This window comes from Phyllosticta citriasiana (genome assembly GCF_038021145.1).
Source record: "Phyllosticta citriasiana strain CBS 120426 chromosome Unknown IWZ02scaffold_3, whole genome shotgun sequence".
NCBI lineage: Eukaryota > Fungi > Ascomycota > Dothideomycetes > Botryosphaeriales > Phyllostictaceae > Phyllosticta > Phyllosticta citriasiana.
This window is the reverse complement of record NW_027117280.1, coordinates 1,774,971-1,802,185: the sequence shown is the minus strand read 5'-3', so window position 1 is coordinate 1,802,185 and position 27,215 is coordinate 1,774,971. Positions and strand designations below refer to the sequence as shown.

At 54.4% G+C, this 27,215-nt stretch overlaps 10 protein-coding genes across 10 annotated transcripts; 5 read left to right on the top strand and 5 right to left on the bottom strand.

The window, feature by feature from the left end:
- Positions 1–458: 458 nt before the first annotated feature.
- IWZ02DRAFT_189261 (fungal-specific transcription factor domain-containing protein) lies at positions 459–3,807 on the top strand. The gene is made up of 4 exons (XM_066762400.1): positions 459–880; positions 936–1,972; positions 2,051–2,419; positions 2,467–3,807. Exons 1-4 carry the CDS (start codon positions 680–682, stop codon positions 3,632–3,634), a joined length of 2,775 nt encoding a protein of 924 aa, XP_066625480.1. The 5' UTR covers positions 459–679; the 3' UTR covers positions 3,635–3,807.
- Positions 3,808–4,509, bottom strand: IWZ02DRAFT_189262 (uncharacterized protein). The gene has a single exon (XM_066762401.1). The coding sequence runs from the start codon at positions 4,335–4,337 to the stop codon at positions 3,981–3,983; it is 357 nt and encodes a 118-aa protein (XP_066625479.1). The 5' UTR covers positions 4,338–4,509; the 3' UTR covers positions 3,808–3,980.
- Positions 4,510–7,245: 2,736 nt separating this feature from the next.
- On the bottom strand, positions 7,246–9,681 carry IWZ02DRAFT_468201 (Sec1-like protein; the record flags this gene model as incomplete). The annotated part of the gene is made up of 7 exons (XM_066768611.1): positions 7,246–8,226; positions 8,274–8,906; positions 8,956–9,158; positions 9,216–9,362; positions 9,415–9,502; positions 9,555–9,592; positions 9,648–9,681. 7 exons carry the CDS (start codon positions 9,679–9,681, stop codon positions 7,246–7,248), a joined length of 2,124 nt encoding a protein of 707 aa, XP_066625478.1.
- A 666-nt stretch (positions 9,682–10,347) lies between these two features.
- IWZ02DRAFT_373138 (P-loop containing nucleoside triphosphate hydrolase protein) lies at positions 10,348–12,279 on the top strand (the record flags this gene model as incomplete). The annotated part of the gene is made up of 2 exons (XM_066764683.1): positions 10,348–11,417; positions 11,469–12,279. Coding segments are annotated over 2 exons (1,881 nt in total), but the record flags the coding sequence as incomplete, so codon positions are not given.
- Positions 12,280–13,337: 1,058 nt separating this feature from the next.
- On the top strand, positions 13,338–14,753 carry IWZ02DRAFT_189150 (Inositolphosphorylceramide synthase subunit Kei1-domain-containing protein). Its single transcript, XM_066762398.1, has 2 exons — positions 13,338–13,546; positions 13,600–14,753. The coding sequence occupies exons 1-2, from the start codon at positions 13,508–13,510 to the stop codon at positions 14,572–14,574; spliced, it is 1,014 nt and encodes a 337-aa protein (XP_066625476.1). The 5' UTR covers positions 13,338–13,507; the 3' UTR covers positions 14,575–14,753.
- A 637-nt stretch (positions 14,754–15,390) lies between these two features.
- IWZ02DRAFT_189142 (P-loop containing nucleoside triphosphate hydrolase protein) lies at positions 15,391–17,969 on the bottom strand. The gene is made up of 2 exons (XM_066762397.1): positions 16,168–17,969; positions 15,391–16,115 (listed from the first exon to the last, which is right to left on the bottom strand). The coding sequence occupies exons 1-2, from the start codon at positions 17,794–17,796 to the stop codon at positions 15,564–15,566; spliced, it is 2,181 nt and encodes a 726-aa protein (XP_066625475.1). The 5' UTR covers positions 17,797–17,969; the 3' UTR covers positions 15,391–15,563.
- A 163-nt stretch (positions 17,970–18,132) lies between these two features.
- IWZ02DRAFT_488417 (Snf7-domain-containing protein) lies at positions 18,133–18,905 on the top strand (the record flags this gene model as incomplete). The annotated part of the gene is made up of 3 exons (XM_066769464.1): positions 18,133–18,176; positions 18,239–18,602; positions 18,663–18,905. The coding sequence occupies 3 exons, from the start codon at positions 18,133–18,135 to the stop codon at positions 18,903–18,905; spliced, it is 651 nt and encodes a 216-aa protein (XP_066625474.1).
- Positions 18,906–19,143: 238 nt separating this feature from the next.
- Positions 19,144–20,495, top strand: IWZ02DRAFT_189132 (PITH domain-containing protein). Its single transcript, XM_066762396.1, has 3 exons — positions 19,144–19,706; positions 19,771–20,273; positions 20,346–20,495. Exons 1-2 carry the CDS (start codon positions 19,444–19,446, stop codon positions 20,198–20,200), a joined length of 693 nt encoding a protein of 230 aa, XP_066625473.1. The 5' UTR covers positions 19,144–19,443; the 3' UTR covers positions 20,201–20,273; positions 20,346–20,495.
- A 487-nt stretch (positions 20,496–20,982) lies between these two features.
- On the bottom strand, positions 20,983–21,399 carry IWZ02DRAFT_488415 (uncharacterized protein; the record flags this gene model as incomplete). The annotated part of the gene is made up of 2 exons (XM_066769463.1): positions 20,983–21,254; positions 21,375–21,399. The coding sequence occupies 2 exons, from the start codon at positions 21,397–21,399 to the stop codon at positions 20,983–20,985; spliced, it is 297 nt and encodes a 98-aa protein (XP_066625472.1).
- A 378-nt stretch (positions 21,400–21,777) lies between these two features.
- Positions 21,778–25,355, bottom strand: IWZ02DRAFT_445006 (ubiquitin-protein ligase-like protein). Its single transcript, XM_066767139.1, has 2 exons — positions 24,683–25,355; positions 21,778–24,612 (listed from the first exon to the last, which is right to left on the bottom strand). Exons 1-2 carry the CDS (start codon positions 25,061–25,063, stop codon positions 22,093–22,095), a joined length of 2,901 nt encoding a protein of 966 aa, XP_066625471.1. The 5' UTR covers positions 25,064–25,355; the 3' UTR covers positions 21,778–22,092.
- Positions 25,356–27,215: the final 1,860 nt, after the last annotated feature.

Below are 27,215 nucleotides of genomic sequence, written 5' to 3'. Positions count from 1 at the left end.
GGGCTGGGCCGATAGGCTTCATGTCTAGCATGCTGTGCCGCCCTGCGTTGGCGGGCCATGTCATAGGCTCGATGGGACGGCCGAGGAGAGCTTTCAAAAAATACCGCATCCTAAACAGGCAGAGCTGAAAGCCGAGATGAGCGAGTGGTTGCTGGAGGGTCTGTGAAAGAAGCCGTGGAGTTGAGGAAGTCTGCAGGCGGTGGGTGACGTACGTGAGAGAGAGAGCCATGAATACCTAGGTATGACAGACAGGGCGCACGACGCTGAAAACGATCTCGCGGGCTCAACAGAATCAAGGACGGGCAGGCGTTGGTCAGGTCATTGTACCGGTAGCCGAAGCGGACGGTAGAGAGCGGGTGCGGAGGAGCAGCATGGAAAGACAGTCTGACCTGGGGTTGTGGTGTTTGCTGATAAGGCGTGGGAGGAGCGAATGACCGCACACGGCCGCAATGATGTACGGCTAAGGTACCTAGGTACCGTACTCTGCTGACAAAATCTCAACCCTCACTCATCTTTCGAGAGCACGCTATGCTCGACCAGCTGCTGTCACCACTTCCGACACACGAGCGGAAAACTTAGCAGGCGTCTTTGCAACTTGACTGCCTCCCCACCACCGCCGTTCGCCTCCCACTGGCACTCCCGCCGACCTGTGTGAAGTGATCTCACGCAATGCGAGCCAATGGACTCGGACTCGAGGATGCTCTCTCGCGAGATCACAACCCAGTCGCGCGGACCCTCCACCGATGAGTCGCAGCTCGCCGCTGCCGCAAAAGCCGCAAAGGTGCGGCCCAGGAACAAGCGCAAAGATGGCATGGACGACCAGGCCAAGCGCCGCTGCGTGAGCACAGCCTGCATAGCGTGCCGACGCCGCAAATCAAAGGCAAGCTACGACGTCCACGATTGCAGGAGATCGTCGCTGACTCTGGCGCTTGCAGTGCGATGGTAACACTCCCGCCTGCGCCGCTTGCGCTTCCGTATACAACACCGATTGCGTTTACGACCCGGGCTCCGATCATCGACGCAAGGGCGTTTACAAAAAGGACATTGATCAGCTGCGCACCAAGAACTCGACCCTGGAAACCCTGATCCAAGCCATTCTCAACTATCCTGAAGATGAAGTGCCCGGTTTGGTTCGGCAGATACGGACCTGCGAGAGTCTGGACATGGTCGCGGAACAAATCCTGATGAAGGAACAGGGGTTGCCCAATGTGGACGAAGAAATATCGCCATTCAGCGACTCTCCGCCAGGGGCCCAGCCAACTTTCGAAACGCAACTGTCTGGAAAAATGGGCCACTTGAGGCTGGAAGACGGATCGCAAAGATATATCGGCGGAACGTCGAATCTGATCTACCTGAACCAAGGCGCCGACGACAGCGACAATGAGCTATCTGCGTCAATGGTCGACCAGTATGCGCAGCAAGAAGATCCCATTACCTCTTGGACACGCGTCACAATGGATCGAGAACTTGTAATGCATCTCATCAACATGTACTTTGTTTGGCACTATTCATTTTTCACGACATTGACAAAGAACCTCTTCTATCGAGACTTTTTACTTGGAAATCCACCGGGAGAGAATGGACGCAAGTACTGTACTCCGCTTCTTGTAAATGCTATGCTGGCCCTCGGATGCCACTTTACCTCGCTACCAGGTGCCCGCGCGAATCGGGAAGACTCGGCCACGGCAGGAGATCACTTTTTCAAGGAGGCAAAGCGGATCATTATGGAGAACGACGAGCACGAGAAGCCAAGAATGACTACTGTTCAGGCGCTTGCGCTCATGTCGGTCCGCGAGGCTGGCTGTGGCCGAGAGGCCAAGGGATGGGTTTATAGCGGCATGAGTTTTCGAATGGCCTGTGACCTCGGCCTCAACCTAGACTCGGGAGGGCTTTCTTCTGGCCAGCGCTCGTTGGATGACGACGAGGAAGACGCTCGTCGAGTCACCTTTTGGGGTTGCTTCCTCTTTGACAAGTAAGTCTTGGTTGCCAATGCATACAGCTCTCGATCTCTCGGTACTCGATGGTTCAACTTATGCTGACTATCATACAGGTGCTGGTCCAACTACCTGGGGCGGTTACCGCAGCTGCCAACGAGTCTGATCACTGTTCCCAAGTTCGAGGTTTTTCCAAATGAAGACTCGGAGATCTGGTGTGCCTACACTGATTCCGGGTTCAGCCAAGCCAATGCGCAGCCGGCTCGCACCAGGGCTGTTGCGCGCCAGATTTCCGCGCTCTGTGAAATCAGCAATGATTTGATGAATGCCTTCTACAATCCCAGTGATATGGACAAGGCCAAAGGCAAACAAGCAGAGCTCAAGAAACTGAGCGAACTCCACCAAAGGCTGGAGGCTTGGCGTCGCGATCTACCAAAAGAGCTTGAGCCCAAAGAAGGCGGGCTGCCATCGATGCTTGTTATGCAGTAAGTAATCAACCACCTTTCAATGACCTCAGCTGATCAAAGCAAAGCATGTTCTTCCAGCTTTTATACATACACCTTTTCCGCCCTTTCCTCAAATACAACCAGCAAAGCTCACCTTTACCTCCTAATGTCTCTCCCCGCAAACTATGCACGCAAGCGGCCCAATCGGTCTCGAAGCTCTTGCGGCTATATAAACGCTCGCACGGTCTACGCCAGATTTGCAACGTAGCCGTTTATATAACCCATTCGGCCTGCACGATCCACCTCCTCAATCTTCCAGAGAAGAATGCCCGGAGAGATATCATTCACGGCCTCAAACATCTCGAAGAAATTGCCGAAGGCTGGCTCTGCGCCCGGCGAACCCTAGGCATCCTGTCGATTCTGGTGCACAAATGGAAAGTAGAGCTACCCGAGGAAGCAGCTGCCGTCCTTACTCGAACTGACTCCAAGTTCGGCTCATACTCTGAGAACATCTCAAGGAAGAGTCTCAGCCCCCCTACTCAGCCAGCGCAACCCAAGCCAGTGGCCGCACCGCAAAATCTGGCAACATATGGCTATTTGGATGCCACTAGATTTCCCGCCACTAGTGCAAACGGTGTCTTTGGAAGTTCCACCGTAACTTCAGCCTTTGAATCCCTTACACAAGATACAGAACGCAGCCGCACGGGTCCGCCTCAAACAGCAGCCGAAATCCAGTACACACGACCTGGAGGTGTTCAACATGCGCATGTCCACACGCCACAGCAGAATCCTGCGACACCGGCATCGACGACCATAAACACCTCAAACCATCAGCAGCAACAGCAAGCAGGCGGCTCACCTTGCGATCTTTTCGGCGGCGTCGACGCTCTGCTACGCGAAAGCCAGGACAACTGGTGGCTCCGCGATCAGAGCGCCCTCGCCCTCGGCTTCGACAATTGGGGCGTTGGCCGGGCTGGCTCGGGCGGCACCGAGGACGCATATCTTGGAGCGTCCGGCAGCGGTGCGAGTGGAAATCTCAACCCGACAAGCACTACAACAACAGCTGGACCGTTTGGCGCCGGTTTGAACGGTTTGTCGGCTGGTGAAAGGGCAACAGGAGCAGGAGTCGGCACTGATGGTAATGTGAATGCCTCGACCGCGCCGTCAGCCACAGGCCCGTCGGGAATACCAGACTTTGGCGGTCTGCGGTTTGGTTTGACGAATCTCTACAACGAGGAGGAGTGGTACCGATAAGGAATCATGTCATTTGTTGTCGGCCGTCGGTCGTTGTTGTTGGTCTTGCCTCTGTGCCTCGCTTCTTTTGTTTCTCTTTCTCTAGACGATTTTACTCTTCCTCATGTCTATTTCCATGCTTCCTTCGTCCATATATTTACACTTTCTTTCATACCCCAGTGGGCTGCAGCCCTTTTTGGTTGAGATTCCTCTCCGCCGTGGCGACCTTATTCAGAGGCATCTCGGCAGAAAGCAAGGAGCGAGGCAAGCCAGAAGCGGACAGACATTGATGATGACTTCGCATAGCATCAAGATGCGCACACGCAAAACCCCTAACCAAAGACTTTTAGACCACATGGACACAGGACTAATTGCGATGCTGGGTGGCTGGTCTAATTGGTTGTTTGCTGGGTTCTGAAAAGAGCAAATTTAAAACTGGCTGGTTGGATGGGTCGGCGTTCCTTGCGGTCAGGGGGGAGCTGCTCTGTTTGATTTGTCTTCGTATATACTTCAAGACGAAAGGAGATGCCACTTTTTGGTGAAACCTGAATGATGCTGGACTCCAGCAAGTGCTTGTTCTCGCTGCCGCCGGGAATGATGTTGTGCAAGCTAGATGCGAGAATAGATATCGGGCACGCAAGTGGTCACAACACTCTGGTATCGAGAAGGCAAACATCCAGACCAACAAGAGCGATTGAAAACGATGAACATTTCCGATCAACATCCCCCTTGTCTTGCAGACCGCCTCGTGCTTCACGCTTGGTCAAAGACAGTCGCGAGCTTCACGGGAGCCTCATCCGATGAAACCGTCATTTCAGCTGACTACACATGTTCTTGTCAAAGCCTGTACCTCTCACACTCATGGACTAAATTGCGGCTGGCGCCCACAAATTCCCTCCCCCCCCCCCCACTAAACACTCAGCTGCTCTCACTCCTCTCCTAGATCTAACTCAGCCTCACGGCGCCGTCTAGCCTCTGACGCATGCACCGCGACCAAATTGCATCACAACTGCTTCACGACCCTAGCGTCGCCGCCGACTGCGGGGGATGAAACCGTGGTCGTCGTGACGCTGCCCGGTGGATGAGCATCGTGCATCTTTTCTCGACACATACGCGATGGCGATGAGTGTGGAATCGGCGCCGGTCCGTCTGGCAAAGAGCAGAATTCCTTGTTTTTTGAAAGTCGATTTCTTGACTTCGCAGACGGCAGTGGCGTCGTGAAGTATACCTTCAGGTCGATAACAGCACGCGATTGACCTTTGGCACACAGAGTGGGTGGTCGGTCGTCGAATCAACTCAACAGGGAGTCAATTTTCCGGTCGATCGTGACCGGTCGGTCACCATTCAACCATGGCGGCAGCGGTCTGGCAGACAGACGACGGATCAGCACGGCCGGACGTTTTGAAGAGCTTCAGCGGCTTGTCGGAGCAGGCAGGCAGGCAGCCAGCCAGCCAGCACATGTCGCATCCCATCCCCCTCTCAAGAACCAAGAATTCCGATCTCCTCCCATGCTCTTTCAACAAGCACCGAGGTCCAATTTAGGTCGCGGAAAGCAAAGATGGACAACTTCATTCTTAGACACAAAGATTTGTGACGAAAGAAAGGCGTCCGTTTTCGTCCTTGCTGTCTGTCGTCAAAGAGGGAGGGAGGGAGGGAGGGAGAGACAGGCCAAGGCGGTCTGTTTTACGATGTGTCTGAGAGCAGGTTTGTTGTATTTGGCGCAAGACATGGATGCTTTGGTGTGTTGCGCCGAGAAACCCGAACCAACGGAAGGTCCCTGCAGGTGACGGCCGGGGGGACGGGACCCTGCCCAGGCGATGTGTAGCTGGCTTATGACGTCATGGCAGTTTTTCGCTCGGTTGAGCTACACTCGCGCTGCTGAACCCTGATATTGGAGGGGCTATATTCTGTGGCTACCGGGGACTACTCGCTTCATTGCTTCAACAGGAGAAGCTCGCAATCCTATGTCAGGTAACTGACGCTAAGAATTCGAGCCAAGCCAAAGAAAAGAGACGACAGAGACATGAGAACATTCGTATCATCATAATATTACATACAAACATGATAAAGCCAACAATCCTTCCCATGTAGACCATCATAACTCGAAATCCAATCCTGCTACATCCTCAGAAACCACACCCACCCACATCTCTCTCTTTGCTCACCCAAACAACTCCTTCCCAACCCTCCTCTCCACCTCCTCAAGCAGCGCAACGAGCGCCTCTCTCCTCCCCTTCCCCGGGTCGTCCTTGGATCCAGGCACGCCCGGCCCCTTGAGCACGAGCTTGTAGCGGCTCGTCTTGGACTCTTCGTTCTTGGGCGCCGCGACGAGCGCGTGGCACAAGCCCGACGGAGCCAGCGCCGTCGACACGCGCAGACGCGACGTCGCGGGGAAGACGATGGACGCGGATTCTGTGGGCTCGTTAGCGACTGTGGCGTGATGGGGCTGAGGAGAGATGCAGCAAGGGCCGTGGAGCTGGAGGAAAGGCGCAGGCAGGTGTTGGAAGGTCGGTGGCATAGATTTCCAATGGGACAGATGTGAAGGACGAAAGAACTGAAAATGACTCTCGGCCAACGTGATTGAAGAGGCTTTTGCCATGGACAAATTGGAATAATCACACACCTTGGATACGCTCGACCAGATCGGTCATGGTCGTCACTTCCAAGTATTTTGGCAGATTGATCTTATTGTCGACCTTGGGGGCCGGCAGAGGCGCAGCGGGCTCCGGCGGCGGAATGTATTTGGGCGTGTAGCCATTGGTCGCAGGCTTATAGGCGCCATTCGTGTGGTGATCCGCGGCAGAGCCGTTCGCCGTGGTCGATCTGGCGGGCGTCTTTGATTTGTTGCCATTCATCTCGTCGCTAGTTCAAGAGGGCAAAAATCAAGGTATCAACATGTGTGTGCCTGTAGTACAGAGGTGGTGGCACAGCAAGAAAACCAACGTATGCCGCCGGCAGCAGCTACAGCTTATATGTAGCTGTGTGCTACCTACCTGAGAGGCGGTTGGCCTGGTAAGATCAGCGTCATATTCTGGAGCTGGCGTCGCAGCTTCTTGGAGGGATGGCGCGGGTTGCCGGCGTGAGGTGGGCTGGAGAAGTGGCACGCTGTGACGTCGGTTTGGCCAGGGTGACAAGGATGAGGAGCTGGGTTGTTTGCCTTATACACCACTCTGCAGCCAGCCAATTGAGAAGCCTGTCTTGACGGGTGTCGCGCGCTGACGCCAGATGCAAAACGACGGTGCGTTATCGGGTCAGGTTGGAGAGCTCCAACGCGTTTTCTGAGTGCTCAAAACTTTTTGGAGGATATCTCGTACGATACATGCTTGATCTTACGGCTCAAGTAGACGTTGTTTCCGTTTACAGGTGGTCATGATCTCAATCAAAAGAACTCACTTTGTATAGTTCGCAGAGACCAAAGTGCGTGGAATGACTGTTTGCTCGTCGCATCCCTACACTGCTTATTCAATGCTGCGACGAAGGTTTTTCCTTTTTATCAAATTGTCCGAGTGACATTACTTTGTTTACCGTCAAGGTGATTTGGAGCCTCCCGAAACGCCGTTGCTACTTCTCCCGCTATGCAAATCCGCCCGTTGCTCAAAACCCCAAAAGGCTTAGCTTGAACCCCCATGTCATTACGACTTGTACTTCTTTGAAGAGAAGAAGTGGTGCTTCTTCTTCTCCTTTTCCGGCTTTGCACTTGGCGCTTGGCTCACAGCAGGACTCGGTGCTCTTCCGTTAAGGTTCATATTCTGCATTTGAGCTGCTGGCGGCGTTGGTGGAAGAGAAGCCGCCATGGCCTGCAGCTCTCCTAGTTTCTTGTGGGCTGCTGGAGGAGTTGCTGCTGGCGGTGAGGGCTCTTTCTCAAACAGATGTTCGGGGGCCTTGGGCTTTGGCAAATCTGCCGGAATTCCCAGGCGACGCCTGTCCGCGCTAAGGTCGCTGGCTTGGCGCATGAAGAGTCCAGGAGAGAGCATGTGCGAAGTTGCAAGGAAAACTTCTCGAGAAGTCGTCTGGCTGATTTCATAACACGCCCGCGACTCCGAGTACGTCGCGCCACCAGCCATGAAGACGATGACGCGCTGACGCGGTTCGACGTTGTTGAGGCGGGATTTGGCCCAGGTAGGTTTGGCAGAGCGCAGAGAAGAAGCGGCCATACTCTCTTGTGAAGCGGCAAAATCCGCTGCTGCACCGGTCTGTGGTTTAGTAAAGGGAAAAACACTCTCATCGAGCACACCGCGGATGTGATCCTCGAGCATGCGTTTGAGACTCGTCTCAAATCGGGAGAGCGCATATTCGTCATCGACGGCACCATTCCTTTGCTTGGATGGGAAGAGGGGCGGAGGTGGCGGCTCTTTGTCTTTCAAGGGTTTCGCCACGCGAGCTCCAAGCAAACCCAAGTTCTGAAGGACCGCGGTATCTTGAGGGGGCAATTGAGCGTGCGCGAGTAGCATCTGAAGATCTGAAGGCACAAGGCCGTTCTTGTGAAGCAGGTACAAGGCTATCAGTCGGAGACGATCAGAGTGTTTGATGGTCTCCTCGTCGAGAAGGCGCACCAACTGATCCGCCAAGTTCTTCGGTTTCTTGAAATCCTCGTCAAGACCGGTGGCCAAAGACTGCGACAGGTCAGCGCAAACGTCTTGCTGGCTCATGAGCTACTTGCCTGCTCAACAGATGACACATCAGGCAGCTTGTTCCTCTGGAACAGATTCATACACTCTTGTGCCATGCTAAGGTGCAAAGAGTAAGCGCCCTTCATCTCTTGGAACTGAGGTAGGCCAGCAAGCATGTCTTTGATTGCGTTCAGATTGTTGGCGTTGTTGCTGTCCTGCTTGGTGAAGTGAGGATTCTCGTCAATGAATTTTTGGAAGTCGCTCATCAACTTCTCAATTGTATCCTTCATGTGTCGGTGACGATTCTCGACCCAAATTTTATCCTTTTCCCCGATTTCCATTTCCTTCTCCTCTTCATCGGCCTGACCCTCATTGAGGACCGTTTTGTAAGTGACTTTGTCGCCATCTTTGACGGGGAGGAGATCGTGAACCATGGCCTGATACGAGAACTCGTGGAGCAATGGCGCATACAAGTCCATGGATCTATCAACAACGTAGAGAATTCCCGTTGGCCGATTCGAGGGAGGCGGGAAGTTTTGGTGGTATTTCGCGTACTTGTCGATTTCTTCTTGAACGAATCGGGCCAGATGCGCGCAGAGGACGCTTGCTTCGTGCAAGGGATTTCTCGGCTTGTAGTAGCGGATGGTAGGGTACTCTCCGAGCGACACGCATATGGATACAATCTGAGCGCCAGTCAGCTTTGCCTATACGGTCCTTTCATCCTTCCCATACCTTCTGCGCCAATTCCTCCATGTGTCGTCTGATCAAGCTGTTGCATGCCGGGTGGTAAAGGACAGGAAAGCTCCACGGGTCTCGGAACGTGACTAGATGCGACTCTCGTGGAAAGTATTCGGCGCTGAGGATTTTGAATAGCACAATCTGTTCGCGTGCCATTGCAGACCTGTCAATCCGTTCTCGTAAGGGACCCGGAAGCACTGTTGGCGCATTAGCGCGTTTTGGACTTGGAGGATTCAAGAGGGGAGATGACCAACGCGATGTCCAAATTAGATATGTCTTCCTGTAACGTCGGCGCTCAAAATCTGCCATGAGGCAATCCACAATGTGAGGTTGCGGAGAGAGGATGTATATGACGTCCATATCTTGATTCATGGGCCGGCGGTCCATGATCTGCTCAATGTCTGGTGGTAAGTCAGGCACGGAAATCCAGTGTCAAGCGGGAAGAGCGCGTACTCGTAATGTTCTCGTTCAAAATGTCATCTTCGTTGACGACATTGTCAATGAGCTTGCGACTATCCTCATCGACAACCAGGACTTTCCACTTGGTCGGTTGTTAGAAGGGTTCAATAGAATGCGCCGCGGCAGAGACGCACCTCTTTGCGCGCAGTGTTGCGAATTGTATCGAGGATGACTGGGCAGGTCATGTCAGCGGGATGCGCCAGCAGCAACGTGGCTGCGAAGCTTACTGTCGCGCTGTATGTCAATCATGGAGGAGCCCATGTTGAGCGAGGGCGCGAGGCAGCCGTGTTGCGGGACAGAAGCGTCGGGGATGGCGGGGCGCGGCGCAGCGCAGTGTAGCAGGTCAAAGCAAAGCGCAAGAAGCAGAACGAAGTGGCTGTAAGACGGCGAGGAAGGTGAGCACGAAAACGGGGAAAAATCAGGGCGACGAGAGACGGGTTCAGGGAGCTTGCAGACGGGGGTGCTGGGTGTGGAGTTGATGTGGATGCTCAGGCACCGCTGCAACCAAGTACGGTACGGATAGCTGTGCTAGGACCGCAGGCTGTTACTTACATTGTTAGGTAAGGTAGACAAGTCGGCGTTGTGCGCCACTTTTCGCCGACACAATTTCACTCGCCTCAGGTCCAACCATCACCATGAACAACAACAGCTCTCCCAACTCTGCTCCACTCGCTTCTCCTCCCCCTTCGCATCCACCAACTCCTCGCCCAGCCCATGTTAACGACCGCCCGCCGCTCGCAGCCATGCTTGCTCCGCACTCCCGTCCGCCGTAGTTTGCCGCGCCTGGCATACGCGTCTTTCCACGTTTCCTCCTCACTCAACCGCATACGCCAAAAACCCAGCAAACCCAGGCGGGTCGAGATCCAGCGCGCGCCTACAGCCGCAGCGGTCAAAGACAAGGCCGCCAATCCATACTTCTTCAAGAAAATGGTCAACGCTCGCTTGGTATGCGTAGCTGATGACTTGAAAAACACTCAAGTCTTCGAAGGCATGGGCTTGACCACGCAGCAAAAGTATTCGGCCTGGAGTACCTTTGTAAAAAAGCTCAATAGCGATTTCTATTCTTTTGCCAACCCTCGAACAGACCAAGCCGAAGAATTGGGCCACATGTGGAGGACATTGCACCAGGCTTTCCAGGAAAGAGGTCCCACTGGCCTTGACCAGCAAGTCGAGACAACTTTCTTGGGTCATCTTGCTGCCAGCCAACTTATCGACAAGGACCTGTTCAAATCCCAAAAGGCCATGGCCGATCTGCGCTATCCCGCAGAATGGTTCGCCAAGACTCGGTCCACGCCGAGGAAAATCATCATGCATGTTGGTCCCACCAATTCGGGCAAAACCTACCATGCTCTCAAACGACTCGAAGAACTGGGCGGTGTCTATGCTGGACCTTTGCGACTCTTGGCACACGAAGTTTACACACGCATGAATGCAAAGGGCATCAAGACCAATTTGGTGACTGGGGAGGAAAGAAAACATTCACCCCATGAAGGACTCTTGAAAATCACGGCCTGCACCGTCGAAATGGCGCCATTAGCGACTAAGATGAGAGTGGCTGTCATTGATGAGATTCAAATGATTGGCCACATCGAACGTGGCTGGGCCTGGACTCAGGCTGTCCTAGGTATTCAAGCGGACGAGGTACATTTGTGCGGAGAAGCTAGGAGTGTTCCTCTGATCAGATCTCTGGCCGCTTCCATGGGCGAGGACTTTGAAGTTCGCAATTATGAGCGTCTAACACCACTGGAAATGGATGAAAAACCCCTCGGCACAAACCTGGAGGGCTTGCGTCCTGGTGATTGCATTGTTGCCTTTTCAAAGATGGACATCCACATGATCAAGGACATGGTCCGGAAAAAATGCGGTCTCCAAGTGGCCATTGTTTACGGCAGCCTGCCCCCCGAAACTCGTGCCCACCAAGCACGCCTTTTCAATGATCCCAATAGTGGGTATGACGTTCTTGTGGCCAGTGATGCCATCGGCATGGGTTTGAATTTGTAGGTTCATTAGGAGAAGTCCAGTGGTACAAGCGCACTAATTCCACACAGGAGCATCAAAAGAGTCATTTTTCACACGACATTCAAGTTCAATGGCTTCGAAACTGTTAGACTATCTTTGCCCCACTTCAAACAAATCGCAGGTCGTGCGGGACGTTTCAAGACTGCACACGAAGCCAACCAGGATGCCCAGGCCGTCAGTGATGGAAGCACAAGTCAAGACGCCAGGAAAGCGCAAAAGTCTGGCGGACTTGTAACTGCCATAGAAGAAGAAGACTTCAAATGGGTCAAGGCGCATCTGAAGGAAGAGCCGGAATCGTTGAAAACGGCTGGCATCTTTCCTCCGGACGCCATCGTCGAACGCTTCGCCACATTCTTTCCTCCAAGAACACCATTCAGCTTCATTCTCCTCCAGCTCGTAGGGCTCTCCAGGGTTCACAGTCGGTTTCACATGTGTCTACTGAAGGATCAACTTAAAGTTGCAGACGCTATTCAAAGCGTCGAGGGCCTCTCAGTGGCTGAAAGACTCACATTCACCATCTCCCCAGCCAATACCGTGGGACCGGACAAGACTGGCGAGATCTCCCATGAAAACCAACTTCTGGTTGAGCTCGCCAAATGCGTGGGCGAAAACAAGTCTGGGTCCCTGCTCGAAATTCCCAATTTCGGCCTTGAAGTATTGGATGAAATCGATGCCAACCCTAGAAGGAGACTCGCCAAGCTTGAGACTTTGCACAAGTCCCTTACTCTCTACCTGTGGTTGAGCTATCGATTTTCGGGCGTTTTTACGACTCGGGCACTGGCATTCAAGGTTAAAGAAATGGTCGAGGAGCGGATTGAACAGAATCTGGAGGAACAGAGCAAAGGAGCTGGCACTCGCCTTGAGAAGAGGAGAGCTGCTCTGAAGCGGAGCTCACAGGAAATGCTGGAACGATTCCGGGAATCACTCGTGGACGCTGCGGAGTCGGACGAATCGGGTCCAGGGCTTCCACAGGGAAGCTTCAACGAGTCAGATGAAGTCATGGATGGTCCTCAAGAGTCTGGCGTCGAGCAAGACACGGACGCTCCTAAGTACTCGGAGGCCTTGTCGAGGGATGCGGATGAAGAGTCTGGCGTCGAGCAAGACAGGGGAGCTCCTGAGGACTCGGAGGCCGTGTCGAGGGATGCAAAGGAAGATTCTGGTGTTGAGCAAGACACGGGAGCTCCTGAGGACTCGGAGGCCGAGTTGAGGGATGCGAATGAAGCGTCTGATGTTGAGCAAGACACGAAAGCTCCTGAAGAGTCCGACGCAGCATCAAGACCTGCGGGTGATGAGCCTGGTGTTGAGCAAGACACAAACGCTTCTGAAGAGTCTGAGGCGGCATCAAGAGCTACGGGTGAGGAGACTGGTGTTGAGCTGGACACTAATGCTCCTGAGGACACGGGCGCCCTGTCAGAAGATGGCGGACACGATTTTTCGCTGCCAGAGGAGTTTGCTGAACGCAGCACTCAGCAAGAAGATGACATATCAGAACCTTCAAAGGCTCCGATGCCGGTTGACGGTGCTGAAGAAGGTATCCAGCAAGGGAAAGAGGAAAATGGACAGAGTGGTTCAAAGGCGGGTTGATGACTCGAGCACGACGGTCTGTCTCTTGGATTGAAATTCATGGTAACATGGGCTTGCAGGAAATGGCGTTGAGCGGAGACGGTGGGACAAAAAGCGCATGCAGGTCATTCAGTGAGCTGCTGCATTCCAAGAGATTCCCTGTATCTCGTTTCAAGCATGTATGTAGATAGAAGCGCACAAGAAGCTCCACTCGATTCTTCATCGGTTCTTCACACAGTGGCTTAGGTAAGCACGACGGATGTCCGGGTGTCGGGAGCCGGAGCGGATGACGGAGATTCAGGGCAGCCAGGCGACAAGGCCACAAGGCTAGCCTGCCGGTTCATAGCGACTCCCGCGCCCAGCTAGAACCTTTGCAACTCTACACCACTCCACTCCACTCCACTCCACTCCACTCCACTCCATCGCACCACTTCTCTCTCACACCTGCGATCCCTCTCTCTCACGTCTGCGGTCATACGGTCGCAACGGCCGCTTCTTTCACAACATGGCAGCCACATCGCTCTTCGAAATGCCCCGCCCAAAGGTGGGCGAGTGCCTACTCCACCATGTTTCCTCTCGCTAACTCGACGCCCACAGACGTTTCTCTACGCCATGTCCCTCCGAACAGGTGTCGAGCTCATTGTTCTCACTATCCTTGTCAACAAAATCACTGGTTTCTACGGCATTCTCGCCTTGGCAACGGGCTACCACGTCTCGCCGCTTCAGCTCTCAATGTATATCTACTCCATTCTCGCCCTCTTTTTGACCGTATACCTCGCCCAATATATCCGGAAGCAAGATCCCCTCCGCTGCCTGGCCTTGGCTTGGTTTTACGCCATCGATACCGCTATCAATGCCGCGTATACGGTTGCCTTTGGAGTCGCATGGTTTCTGGTGCTTGCGCAGCATCCGCACGAGACCAAGCCTGACGGCGCCCCCGGTGGTCCTGGCGGGAAGATGATTGGCGACACGTCCGGGTTCACGAATCCCAAATACAACGTCTCGGAAGTCGGCGTCGTTGCGGAGCCAGCGTCAGGCTACAAAACGGGTCAGGACGCCGTCGCGGCAGGCGTAGGTAGCGCCGACTCTTCCTTCCCCGCCGCCGGCCTCGGGGGCGCCGTCTTCCAGAGCGGTAGTATCACCAGCATCTCCATCATTAGCGCACTCTGGGCCGTCCGCATCTATTTCGTGGTCATTATGCTGGCCTATGCGCGCAGCATCTTGCGCCAGCACATCATGATGACATCAGCGTCGCAATACGCCCTGCACACGGGCAGCCCCTCAGACTCGCTCGCTGAAAACCCCTTTGCCGAAACTCGCGAGGACGGCCAGGGCTGGCAGGGCAAGCTAGGCCGCTTCATGGTGTCGTTTGGCAAGGAGTACTGGCTCGGGAGGGACGAGGACGGCGAGTGGATGCGCGGCATGGGGGGCAAGTTCAGGAAGAGCACCAGCCTCGAGCCTCCGCCGGGCGTGCACGAGAGGGAGAGGAGGCGACGCAGCGGAACGGGCCCTCCTGCTCCTCCGCCCCAGTTGCCTAGGATCCAAGACACGACTCCCAACGAGAACCACTAACTTCTTCTTCTTCGGATGCTACAAGAACTGTCTGCTTGCCCAAAAACTCTTAGCTTTTGGGACTCTCCTGGCGCGCCCCGGTGTTTAGACGAGACGAATTGGATTGTGTCTTTGCTTTGGGGTTGTTGTCTTTTTCCGTTTGTGCTTTCCCCCCTATATCGCATTTTGCATTGATGCGGTTACCGGTCTGACTCGGGATATGATTCGTAATGATATTTGGGGCAGTCCGCTTCCTGCTTGCTGCTGGCAATTTTTCACTTGTGAGATCTTTCTCTCTTCTTTTGCATATGAGTTGCGGCTGGAAATACCCTCGCTATATACATGTTAGTAGTCTGTTAATGTTTATCCTGTTTTGCACCTACAGCTCTTGTATTGGTACTTGAGTATCGAGTTGACTCGTTGAGACTTTGAGCGGTAGTACTTTGATGGAATTATGGCAAACGATGCTGTCAAAACAATTTCTCAAATTTCTCAAATCGTTCATTGCGTCATCGATTTTTTTTTTTTTTTTTTTCCCTCTGTGTTTTGCCTGTACAAAGACTACACGACTGTCCATACCAATCAACATACTCAAGAACAATCCTCTGAATGAGGCGCTAAGGTGGAATCGTGGAGTCAGGTCGTGGTGTGGAGGAGGATTCATTGTACACCTGATCAGGGGGGCGTGGATTGATCATCTCCGGGAATATGGTAATGAGAAGCAATAATGGGCCCTAGGTCCAATAAGTAGTTAGGACGGAAGTAGGGAGCATTCGACATTCGACTTCGATGGAGCCTGGAGGTGAGAAAGCATTTGGATTCACTGGACTGTGTAGGTAGGCAGGGAGCATTCATGTTCCTGTACAAGTAGAGAAGGAGGACACTTAGACACTGCTATGACTGGGAATGCGAGACTTTGAATTCTACTCTTGTTCTCAGAGCCGAGGTGCTCGAAAGCTCGAATTCCCCCCATCCGTCTCTGCCTCCAAGCATAGATTCCTCCTTGCACCTTAACCGCGCCCGAGCTTCTTCCTCAAAGCCTCGTAGCGCTTCAAATCGCTCACACTGGGCGTGACATCCTCCCTGGCTTTGGCAAAGTCGTCGAGAGTGACAGTGCCGCTGTTCCTTTCGAGAGCAGTCTGGCCTGCCTTCCTGACCAGACTGCTCAGATCAGCGCCGCTGTAGCCCTCGCAGTCCTTGGCATATTCAGCAAAGCTGACATCGATGGGCGTCTTGCGGAGCAGCGCGGCCATGATTTCGACGCGCTCGTTGGCCGCCGGCAAGCCCACGTAGAGGAGGGTCTCCAGGCGGCCCGGCCGCAACATCGCGTCGTCGATCATATCCGGTCGGTTGGTTGCCGCGATGACGTAGATGCCCTCGCGGTCGCTCAGGCCGTCGAGTTCCGTAAGCAGCATGTTGACGACGCGTGCGGATGCTTCCGAAAGCGCGTCGTTGCGGCGCGGGACCAGGGCATCGAGCTCGTCGAAGAAGATGACGCAGGGGACGGAGCTGCGAGCGCGCATGAAGACCTGGCGGACGGCACGTTCCGACTCTCCAACATACTGTTTTGATGTTAGTGTCTGCCAATGTGGTGGTCATCTGGAGGCTTCGTACCTTGTTGAGCAGTTCGGGCCCCTTGACGCTGATGAAGTTAGCCTTTGACTCGGCCGCCACTGCCTTCGCTAGCAGCGTCTTTCCACAGCCTGGAGGGCCCCAGAGTAGGACGCCAGTGGGAGCAGTGATACCAACGGCCTTGTATCTTTCTGGGTTCTTGATGGGCTCGACGACGGCTGCCTTGAGCTCCTTTCTGATTTCGCCGAGCGCTCCAATGTCCTCCCATGTGATGTCGGGGATCGTTGCGAAGCCCTCGCGCTTTGAGGATGGTTGAATGTGAGGCAGCACTTCCAGGAAGGCCTTCATGGTGATGGCCGTGTTTTCGTGCCCCGAGGGTCGTGGGAGGTCGTTCCGCTTGACGCGGTGAATCAGGCGCGTGATGGACTTGTCCACCTCGGAGCATTCGTGCGCATTTTCACCCTCATCGACATCCATTGCAGCTTCCGTCTCTGCCGCCTGAGCCTCCAGCGCCTCCCTAAAGCGGTCCATTGACCAGGTGCCGGCCTTGCCCACAAGGTCCCTAAGATCGGCACCAACGAATCCTCCAGTCATCTTTGCGATGGCTGCAAAGTCCACATCGGCAGAAAGGACAGTCTCTCGAGTCTGAGCCTTCAGGATGAGTTCCCTCATCTTCTCGTTTGGCACGCCCATGTTGATTTCAGTATCAAATCTGCCACCTCTCCTCAAAGCAGGGTCCAGACTGTCGGGTCTGTTGGTGGCAGCCAGCACGATGACGGGCTTGCCCTCGTTGGCTTCCACGGCCAGGCTGTCCATGGAGATGAGCAGCTGGGCGACAATGCGCTTTTCCATCTGGCTCTGTGAAGTATCGCGCTTTGGGGCAATGACGTCGATTTCGTCAATGAAGATGAGACAAGGCGCCTGCTTTCTGGCTTCGTCAAAGTGCTCGCGCACTTGCTTTTCCGACTCTCCGGACATTCCAGACACAATCGAGGGACCAAGGATCTCAATGAATGGAACCCCCAGTTTCGCTGCGAATGCTCTTGATATGACTGTTTTACCACATCCAGGTGGTCCATGTAGGAGGATTCCCCGTGGAATTGGAATCTTGCGCTGTGCATACTCTTGGGGACAGAGTAGTGGCAGTACCAACAGGTCCTTCAGCTGCTGTTTGACGTTGTCGACACCTCCGACATCCTCGAGTCGAATGTGCGTGGGTGGCGCCGAGTTGATCTCCTCCGTCTTTTCAACCCTTTTCTTCTTCTTGGGCGGCTGTCCATCTGGCTGTCGCTCCTTGTCCCTCTTCTTGACTGCCGCATCGTTGACGGCGCTCTGTTTTGCAAGGTCTCCGCGGAGTGCCATGTTCATTGAGTTCGCTGCGGATGACTCTTGCTCCGGTTCGCCAAAGTTGCCCTCAATAGCTCCCATCTCTTCATCCCCGCTCTCCTCGTCCTCTTTGATCACTTCGAGAACCCGTTCGATGCTGTCCTCGAGAAGCTTTCGTGGCTTTCGTGCAAGGCTGGAGTTGGAGGACTTGATCCACGTTGAGACATCGGAGACAGAGATGGAGTTGCCAGGGCTCTCATCACTGAGCTTGCGCACTATTTGGTATATCTCCTTGTCGAGACCTTGTCTGAGCGACGGGCGCCCTTTTCCGCGCGCAGAGGGCATGAGCTTTGGCGAGGGAGGCTTCTTTTGTAAGGATGGGACGTCGAGACTTTGACTCGAGCAAGAGCAAAGGTCGGACAGGCAGGGAGCATTCAACGAGCAGGAGTCTAGGAGCCGTCGTGCTCCAGTCAAGCTCTCCAGTCCGAAAATCGCCCAAAATTTCGCGGAGGACAGGGATGCAAGGATGGCGGGGCGTATCGATTGGGCGCCGCCTTGGCGTGAACATCATCACGACCCGACCCGCCGGTGCTGCGCCATCTCATCTGCTTCCCATCACTTACTTGCCTTCGACTTCTGCCGCAGGAGGTTGATGGATCCGTCCGCCGGCATCCATCTACCATGGGGAACACGTCCAGTTCCCGCAAGATTTCCGCCCAAGATCGGTAAGCTTTGCCCTCTGCTCCCAACATGTGCACTCAGCTCACGGACCTTTGCCCGCCCGCAGTGCCATCTTGGACCTGAAGATTCAACGCGATAAGCTTCACCAGTACCAGAAGAAAATCACGGCCATCACGACCCGCGAGACTGAGATCGCAAAGGAATGCCTAAAGCTTGGTGACAAGCGACGTGCCCTCCTGGCACTTAGGAGGAAGAAGTACCAAGAGTCATTGCTCCAAAAGACGGATGCGCAGCTGGCCCAATTGGAGATGCTGACCAGCGACGTCGAGTTTGCGCTCGTGCAAAAGGACGTGCTCTTTGGCCTACAGCAGGGCACCAATGTCCTCAAAGAGATACACAGAGAGATGGGTGGCATTGAGAATGTTGAAAAGCTAATGGGCGAAAGCGAAGAGGCACAGGCTTATCAGAAGGTCAGTGACTCACTTACGACACAGGGCGTACATGAGCCATTCACTGACTCCACCAACCAGGAAATAAGCGAGATGCTTGCTGGAAGAATGTCAAACCAGGACGAGGACGAAGTCGAGGACGAACTCGACGCTCTCGAGGCCGAAATGACTGGAAACAAGGTCGCCGAGCCGCTTCCAGACGCCCCAACAAAGACCCTCGAAGACGAAGAAGCAGCCGAAGCGGACCGAGGGTCTGCTCGAGAAAGGGCGCAGCGAAGGGCTCGGGAGCAGGAATCAAGACAGGCCGAACCCATGCTTGCTTGATTCCACGATGATACGCAGACGGATTCGCATAGAGCATGGCGTTTGGAGCATCACGGATGGGCGGATTGCGCTCTTTGCATTATTCTGGGCTATTTATAAAGATATCCTAACAACCGCTGGAGGATTCGAATACACCAGCAGACTTTGGATTCATTTCCAGCAAGCTGTCATTTCTAAAGGCGCACGTGAAAGCGCAATAGCTGCATGATGGGTTTGGCAGTGGGGTTGAGCTAGCGGGTGGCCTTGTGCACCCTGCGTCATCGCATCTGAGTCCCTCCTACCCCTCTCGATCTTTTCATGCAGACATCAGGGTTCTTTTGCAAGACCACTGCGCGGATCCAGCCATGTCTTGACTGCTCAAGCCCTTCCTTGACGCTGCTTTATGACGTTACGCCATCTTGCACCGCGCACGACCGATCGCCTGGAAAAAGCTCCGTCTGGTCACTGCCCCGCCCCCGCAGTCAAGCATCATCACCAACATTCAAGCCCAACGATCCAAGGAAACTAAAGACCCTGAGAAGCGGATAAAGACATCAACATGTCCCACCACTGCCAAGATGAGCATTCGGGCCACGGCCATGACCATAGCGGCCACGGCCACGCGCACGACCACTCGGACGACATAACGCCGGCGCTGCAGTCGCTGCTGTACGAGCAAGTCGACTTTGGCGCCGTCAACACGCTGAACGAGGCCGAACCGCGCTCGGGCGCTGCCATCCTGCAAAAGACGTGGGCACAGCGGCTCGAGCCGGAGCCAGAACTGCAGAGCGACGCGGACGAACAACTGCTCATGTTCGTGCCGTAAGTCCACCATCGCTTGTCTGTCTTAGATATACGTCATTGATGCTAAAGGGACTATCGATAGCTTTACCGGCCAAGTTCGCTTGCACTCCGTACTCCTCCGCACATCAACGACAGACTCGGCGCCGCGCACGCTCAAGCTCTTCCTCAACCGCGACGACCTCGACTTCAGCACCGCCTCAGATCTCGCACCGACACAAGCACTCGAGCTCTCGCAAACAAACGAGGTGCAGGACCTGCCGGTCAAGCGCGCGCTGTTCAACACGACGCGCTCGCTGACGCTCTTCTTCGAGGACAACTTTGGCGACGGCGACGAGGACGTCACCCGCGTCAGCTACTTGGCCTTCAAGGGTGAATTCATGCGTCTGAACAAGGAGCCGGTCAATTTTCTGTACGAGGCGGCTGCAAACCCCGGAGATCACAAGGTCAAGGGAACGGCGAGCTTGGGTATGGGCAGCGGAATTGGTGGGCCGGGTGGTAGAGATGGCGTGTAGGGCGTGTAGAAGGGCAACTCTGGATGTTAGGCGTTTGGAGAAACGACTTTGTGGCTATGGATGGGGTTATTGGGTAGGTGTTCTCATGATTCTGTCTTCGAGCGATGCCAACGGTGGTTGTCAGCCGCTGAAGACGAGGAAACAGGTCCTAAGAGTCAATTACTTGCAAGCAAAAGAAAAGCAGTGTTATTCAAGAATTGGTTCTTGATTGAAACCCATGGCACAGCTGTAAAGCTCTTTTCTTTGCCAAGTGATTTATGACGGTTGTGGGCTCATTGGCACACAGCAGATGCGGTCTTTCCTGGAAAACAAGGCGCGGCTGTAAGCCCAGATGCATATATGGGGTTGGATTGAAGAAACCTACTTCAAAAAGTACTTTTTAATGCTCCCCGAGTTTGGAGCAACCTTTATTCCCATGTTGTCCACACCCAGCTGTGTCGCAGCACTCATTGGCTGCCGTGGTGCTCCGTCATGGGCGTCGTAGGAAAGCCGTGTACCCCATCACTTGTTTCCCCGCCATGTTGCCCTTTTGCCTTGCCCAGTTTCATGTCGACACTAGCACTCGCCCAAGTGTAGCCCCAGCCAGCGTGTATGCCGCGCCATGTAATCGTCATCGTCACCGTCTTTTCTTTTCCGGCATTCGCATTCACATCCCCACACGCCGAACTCCTCATGCCTCCAAAGCCCAGGCAATTCAATCAAGCCCAAGCAAGTCTTCTCGTACTGTAGTTTTTCCCAAACACCGCTCGCTCGCTCGCTCGCTCGCTCGGTCAGGCAGTCTCTCACACATGCTTCGTGCTGCCAATGACTTCGCCGCGCACCTTATCCCAATCGATGCTGTCGTCGAGCTCCTCGTCGACGAGGCCGCACAGCGTCACATTGTCGCCGCGGATCAAGTACAGGCCGTGCTGGATCTGCTGGCTGGGCTCCGGGTCATCGTTAGGCCGGATGATGCGCTCCCACGTGTCGCCGAGCACCAGGTTCGTCATTTGGTCGCAGGATAGCAGCGTGCCTACCAGCGTCCGTGAGTCGGCTGTTATGATGAGGATTTTTTCTGTGGGGCGGTGATGCGGTGTTAGCTTTGGTTTGGAGTTGTGTGATTGGATTGGTGTGGGAGAGGGAGGAGACGCGTGGGGTGGAAGAGCTCTGCGCAGATGCGGGGAATGGTGCGTACTGTTTACGTAGGATTGAAGAGACATGGCGGCGGTCGTTGCAACGGCAAGGTCGGGCGGGGGTTCTGTTTATGGTGTTGTGGCGGTGGGTTGGTGGAAACGATGGGCCAACGCGCCCAATCGATCTTGCCGTGGATGGAGGCAGTAGTGAATTTGTGTTCACGGGAGCAGGCTGGTTTGCGGAGAAGTTGAGTTGATCGAGGCAATGCGGTGTTGATGGCAGCTTGTCGCGCGACTTACCGCCCGGCATGCCGATTGCGCGCCATCCGAGTCGGCTTCCCGAAAAATGGATGACTCTCCGCTCATCCTTCAGTATGTTCAATCAATTGGCAAATTTGCCAATTCTTTCTCTTTCATAAAAGACCCTGGCATAGGGCTTCATAGCCATCACAAGTTCAAGACATCTGAAAATCGACAAAACTTTGATTGAATGCTAGTCCAGTTCCATCTCTGTCGGTGCTCCAGTACGCCTCAAAACGAAGGCCAGCTAGCAAGTGCTAATATGTACAGCGCACCTGCAAGCCTGTTAACGGCCTCAGTGAGCAAAGTCAAAGGCTGGAACATGTCATTTTATGCAACCACCTAACCAGCCCGTACGTCACCAGTGGCCCCACCGCAGCATCAACTCATGAATCGCTCCGAGGTATCTCTTTAATCAGGAAATAGGAGAGGGGGGGCAGGAAAGGAAGAGAGTGAGAGCGCAAAAGTAGGTCCATCCTCTTACGGGACGTACAATCTCGAATAAGCCGCGACATCCGAACGGCAGCAGACGCACTTGTCGAAGTTCCGAGTCGCGAGACCCAGCCTGCACTCGTCGCACAGGCTGAGGCATCCACACGGCCACACCAGAATTGTCCGCGGGCTCGCCTGGCAGACAACGCACTGCGGCCCTCCAGAGCCCATGCCTTCTGCACCTGTTTCCCAGTCGCCGTTGCTGCCGCCCATGTTTTGTCTCTGTTGCTGATGTTGGACCTTGGAATTGCGGCATTCGATAATGAAGTGCTCGAGAGCGCGCTCCTCGGCCTCTGGCGATGAATACCCTTCGCCTTGCGCCATCGCTGTTGCCGCCGCCGAGTTCTGGTAGCTGTGGGATGAGGTAAGAAGACGGGCGCGTTCCCTTTCGACAGACTTGCGGTACTGAGCGCGGGTCATAACTCCCGCACTGCGAAGGTGCGAGGCCAGCAGCTGTGCATCATTGCGATCGTCTTCAGTTTTGGGGTCAAGGAGGCGGGCCAAATGCGACGGATCGATGGGGTTGTCGGTGAAAGGTGTGGACTCGCGCGTGAATGGGGTGAGTTGACGAGAGTAGTCGGCTTGTGTGGGTGTGCGACGACCCGATGAATCTGCGTCCACATCGGACCAGCCCTGGTCATCGTTGGATGCTTCAGTGGTGGAAACGACGCTCGTCGTGTCGTCCGCGTCAGATGGAGCGATAGAAGGCTCGTAGTCGCCACTGTTGTCCAGTTCGCCCCACCAGCCCCCATTCTTCCACCAGGAATACAGTTGAGAATTCAGACCCTCCTCTGTGATTTCTTCTCCGAAATACTTCTGCCCATTGTACTCGAGCCGCCGTCGAGTTTCCGTCTCCACATCAACCTGAGAATTCGAGGGTGTAGCAAGCGAGCCATCTGGCTTCAGATACCAAAAGTCAAGTTGCCTGAATCGACTCCCCTCCGTTTGTGCTTCCGGGGTCTTTCTGATGACAGACTCACCTCCAGCCAGGCTGACAAGCCAACCTGGCCGGAAAGCAATGCCGATCTTTTCAAATAAGGAGATCAAAAGCCTGGCCTGGATTGATGCCAAGAGGACGTGGATTCCCTTGATAAATTCAAAGGTCATTACCCACCTACCACGTCGTTGAAGTAATCCAACTCCACTATGAGTAGAGCTCGCCTCAGGAAGTGTCTTTTGGCCACGGGTCTTTCTCTCTCGAGCGTATCCTGAGCGGAGCGCGTTGTCTCCGTGCAGTACGTCATTCGACTTGACTCCTTCCGCGACAAAATCTTCGCGAATTTCGAGAGGAATGGTATCAACGGTGCGTTGATGTAATGAGCGAAACCGGGACAACTCTTTGATACGATTTTCCTCCAGCCAAGTCATTTCACTGACGCGGATGCGGGTTCCTTCATTGAGAAACACCGCCTCGCTGGCCGCTGTCAGGACCGTGAATCCGACTTTCAGCATTGCAGTGTAAAAGTCATCCCGCCAATTGATGCTGATGGGGGTGCTACCCGAGAAATGGACGTTGGCCTGAAGGTTTCCATGTGCTGCCGAGAACCGCTCTTTTATCGAAAGCGACTGACCGTTTGGAGACTGTATACTGAGCGCGGTGAGTACCAGAGCCAGCCCGTAGATTACGGCGCACGCTGCAACTCCCAGAACAATCAGCAAATGAGGCAAGAAGCCGACGATACACACCGTGGGGACACGCAAGAATCCCAAGTCAGAGAGAGGGCCTGACTCGTTAGCAGTCGACTCGAGGATGTTGGTCATCCGGACAAAAGCCCATGAGAACACGGCCATGTACGCCAGAGCCCAGATTCCAGTGTTTACTAAGCGAAAACGGGACCTCATGTTTAGGATGGCCAGGACGTTGCTGCTGAGATGGCCCAGGCAGGATACTAGCGACATAATGATGACTTCCGGTGGGACGTTCAAAATCTGTAAAAGCATGGACCGCGATAATTTCAAGGACATGCCATCTGACCGTGTAATCGAGGCAGTGGAAGTCCCCAGGTCGAAAGGCTTGGTCAACATGGCCTCCGTCTCCGAGTAAGCGAGCGAGTGTTCGAAAATCGTCATGCCAGTCTCAGGCATGGGCCTTCGACCCTGCAAGGAACATGAGAGCGTCTCGACAAACTGGCTGAAGCAAAGACTCAGGAACAAGGGCCAAAGCCTGGCTAAAGAGCCCGAGAGAGTCAAGAACTCGGCCTCAGATGAAGCCATGTTGACCGCACCGCATGACGCCGAATCATCTTCCCAATATAACAAGGCAGACGCGACCTTGTACACCAACCCGCCCTCCCCAGCCATGTCAACGGCAAGAGATTCTTTTGCGTCATGGTATCTTAACTTCGACCATTGCGGGGATGTTTGGCATCTGAGGGCTTGCAACAGACACTGCGTCTGGTACAGAAGGAGGAGGACCGAAGGCAGATAGACGGCTAAGCGAACGCGCCAATTGAAATTCAAGGGGATTCGGGATGAAGCGTAGAATTGGGTACGGTTCAAGAGAATGGCCTGCGATCGGAAATTAGCGCCAACTGGTTATTGAGACAAACGGCTGGTGATCTAGTACCCGAACACATACCACAGTGAAAGTCGCCAGCGCCCACCTGGAACTCAGATAAGCAAAGACACCGCCAGCCTTTCCAAATCTCCAAAGACTGTCTAGGCTGAAGTAGCCCTCAGATCCATCTACAGGCCTTCCGGGTGTTGCAGCGGTCGCCGATGCGCCTGGACCCGGAATAGCTGACGCGCTCTGTATGAATCTGCCCATGGACGACGACGACGACGAGGTAATGTTCCTGGTGACGTTGGCCGCAATCGAGGCAGTGGCCTCAGCGATAACAGATCCACCACCCATGGCTTTGCCAAACATGCCGTCCAGTTGTTCGAAAGGATACATTGCGATTTGGCCGACGCGGCGGGCCGCGGTCGCCGCTTGCGGCAACGCCCCGAGGAGGTCCATTGCGGAGTGGGCAGGGTGAGTCCCAGAGTATTTGCCTTGCCAGCCTGTCTGCGTCCTGGACAATCAGGGAATGCAGTCGAATCGGAGCGTTGTTGATGGCACGCGGGCACTAGGCAGGCACCTGGATTGTGGAGTCAAGTCGCATTTCCGTAATGAGAGAGGATCGAGGAAGTCGGACACCGACGCCGTAATCACTGCATCATGCTCGCAAGGATTGGAAGAGGCAAGGTGTAATTTGGATGAAGTTGAACGTGCGGGAGGTCAAGTCCCATGGGGCAGGGCAGAGGGTCTCCCGTCCCGTCCGCCGGTGCGCTTATGTCATTGCCCGGCAGAGGCCCACTCTCTCTATCCGCGTCGCTGGAAGACAAACTTCAACGTCAGTCACTTCAACTAACTCTAGCCAAAGCCCAACACCACACTCGCCTTCATGATGCTGGTCATGGATCCGATCGCAGGACATCATACTATTGCTACTGATGCTACCTTTCGCTAGGCTAGACCGCGAGGAAGGAAACGCGCAAAGAAACGCATCGCATTTGTACAAGTTGTCGTTCGACTCAACAGTTCTAGTTTGTGTGACCATCGATCGTGAATGTGGAGAGAAACACAATCGCAACCCTCTGTACTAGCAGGTGGCTAATATTTGGATCCTCCTCAGAAGTTCCAGTTACACGCCTTCCGCTACCGGCCTGTATCGTCGCTGTGAAGGTGCGCACTTGCCTATCAACAGAGTCTATCTCAAGGGCGTTACTGCATTCTCAACTGCCGAGGCGACCATGTGGGTTATTGGCGACCAACTTCTTCTTAGCGTGCTCAAGGCTCGGAACTCAGTTGACTACCAGTTGGATCCAGTGGTGCACGATGCAGCGGACTTGAAGCGACCGGGTCCCAGACTAGAGCCAAGTACAGGGACATGCTTTGACCTCAAGTATTGCTGAGATTTCTCATCTTGTATATGCGTCAAAACTCGGGGTGGGTATTTCGTCTCCACAAGCATCTCTGGGAGTTGTTCAACACTTTATGATTCGTCGGACTGCAGCCACCTTGATCAAAAAGCGCTTTCTTCCTTCTTCTCTTTGTCTGTGTCGCTTTCTCCAGTCCAAAGAGCAATATAGATTGATACTCGCTGCCCTTTTCAGGTCCCTTCTAGGCACGTGTCTCTCACCACTGCCAATGGCCATCCTAATCTGGTGGGCTTGAATCGCAACAAAACTGCTCGGCTCTGAAGACGAATCCCCGAGCAAAAAGAGTCTAGAAACCGATTCTCTTTGACCCTGCAGATGCGTCGACAATCGATGAACTGCTGGCTTGCCGTTGGCCACGGTATTGCCCGGAATGTGGCGTCAGAAGTAAGAGCTAGGGATTTCTATGGGAAATGCTGCAGTTGCATTCGCAGAGCGTCATAGGCCAGGTCGTAGTGACCAACGTCGTGACACAATCGGTCGTGGTCGGGGAGAGCTGGCGCTTGAATGCTCCAAGTCTTCATCCAGAGCTTGTGGGTACTCTGGCTTGAGACGGCTCGAACGCTTTCTCTTAGCCCCAATCAAAGCACTTGGGCTCTCCATCTGCCCCTTTGGTCCTTCTCATCGTGTGTGTGATATAGCTTTTGGCATCAGGCCTCCGGCAGAAGCAAGTATTCCATGTCTGGACGACAGCCATCGCCACGTTTCTGAATCCGCCATTTCGCGTCAGCTCAGGACTTTGCACGTCTTGTGCGAGATGCCTCGTGTCACAAGCACAAGGGCTGCCGCGATACACGTGATGGTCAGAGATGAGTGTGTACGGCCGACATACGACAGCTGTTGACAGCAGCCGCACCACGAGAATGCGGGTCGCCAGCAGTTTGGGATCTGGGGAGGACGACCGTTCAAGCTTCAGGAACAATTGCCATGAGGAGAAAAGATCAGCAAGGCAGGATTCTGCAGCACAACACATGGCTCAGCCGGAAGCGACCGCCGCGGAGTTTTGCACAGTGACAGCCGAGCGCTTCGAAGGGATGCTTTGCGGACACATGGCAGTGTGATTGGCTCGCTGTGTGCTGCGGTGCCACTGCTAGCACCAAACAAGCAACCCGGCATCAGGCCCCCCTGGTTCACGCCGCATTCCTGGGAGACCCCATGGGGTCGACTCCACGCTGAAGAACGAAATCCCC

What these genes read in the sequence shown, in the direction of transcription:
- IWZ02DRAFT_189262 (XM_066762401.1), bottom strand. Translation starts at nt 4,337, where the DNA reads ATGTTGATCGGAAATGTTCATCGTTTTCAATCGCTCTTGTTGGTCTGG.
- IWZ02DRAFT_189142 (XM_066762397.1), bottom strand. Translation starts at nt 17,796, where the DNA reads ATGCCCTCTGCGCGCGGAAAAGGGCGCCCGTCGCTCAGACAAGGTCTC. An exon ending in GGCCCGAACTGCTCAACAAG is followed by an intron (nt 16,116 to 16,167) that starts GTACGAAGCCTC and finishes ACATCAAAACAG; the next exon opens with TATGTTGGAGAGTCGGAACG.
- IWZ02DRAFT_189132 (XM_066762396.1), top strand. Translation starts at nt 19,444, where the DNA reads ATGTCCCACCACTGCCAAGATGAGCATTCGGGCCACGGCCATGACCAT. An exon ending in CAACTGCTCATGTTCGTGCC is followed by an intron (nt 19,707 to 19,770) that starts GTAAGTCCACCA and finishes GACTATCGATAG; the next exon opens with CTTTACCGGCCAAGTTCGCT.
- IWZ02DRAFT_189261 (XM_066762400.1), top strand. Translation starts at nt 680, where the DNA reads ATGGACTCGGACTCGAGGATGCTCTCTCGCGAGATCACAACCCAGTCG. An exon ending in GCCGACGCCGCAAATCAAAG is followed by an intron (nt 881 to 935) that starts GCAAGCTACGAC and finishes TGGCGCTTGCAG; the next exon opens with TGCGATGGTAACACTCCCGC. An exon ending in CCATCGATGCTTGTTATGCA is followed by an intron (nt 2,420 to 2,466) that starts GTAAGTAATCAA and finishes ATCAAAGCAAAG; the next exon opens with CATGTTCTTCCAGCTTTTAT.
- IWZ02DRAFT_445006 (XM_066767139.1), bottom strand. Translation starts at nt 25,063, where the DNA reads ATGGACCTCCTCGGGGCGTTGCCGCAAGCGGCGACCGCGGCCCGCCGC. An exon ending in CGCTGGCGACTTTCACTGTG is followed by an intron (nt 24,613 to 24,682) that starts GTATGTGTTCGG and finishes TTCCGATCGCAG; the next exon opens with GCCATTCTCTTGAACCGTAC.
- IWZ02DRAFT_189150 (XM_066762398.1), top strand. Translation starts at nt 13,508, where the DNA reads ATGGCAGCCACATCGCTCTTCGAAATGCCCCGCCCAAAG. An exon ending in TCGAAATGCCCCGCCCAAAG is followed by an intron (nt 13,547 to 13,599) that starts GTGGGCGAGTGC and finishes CGACGCCCACAG; the next exon opens with ACGTTTCTCTACGCCATGTC.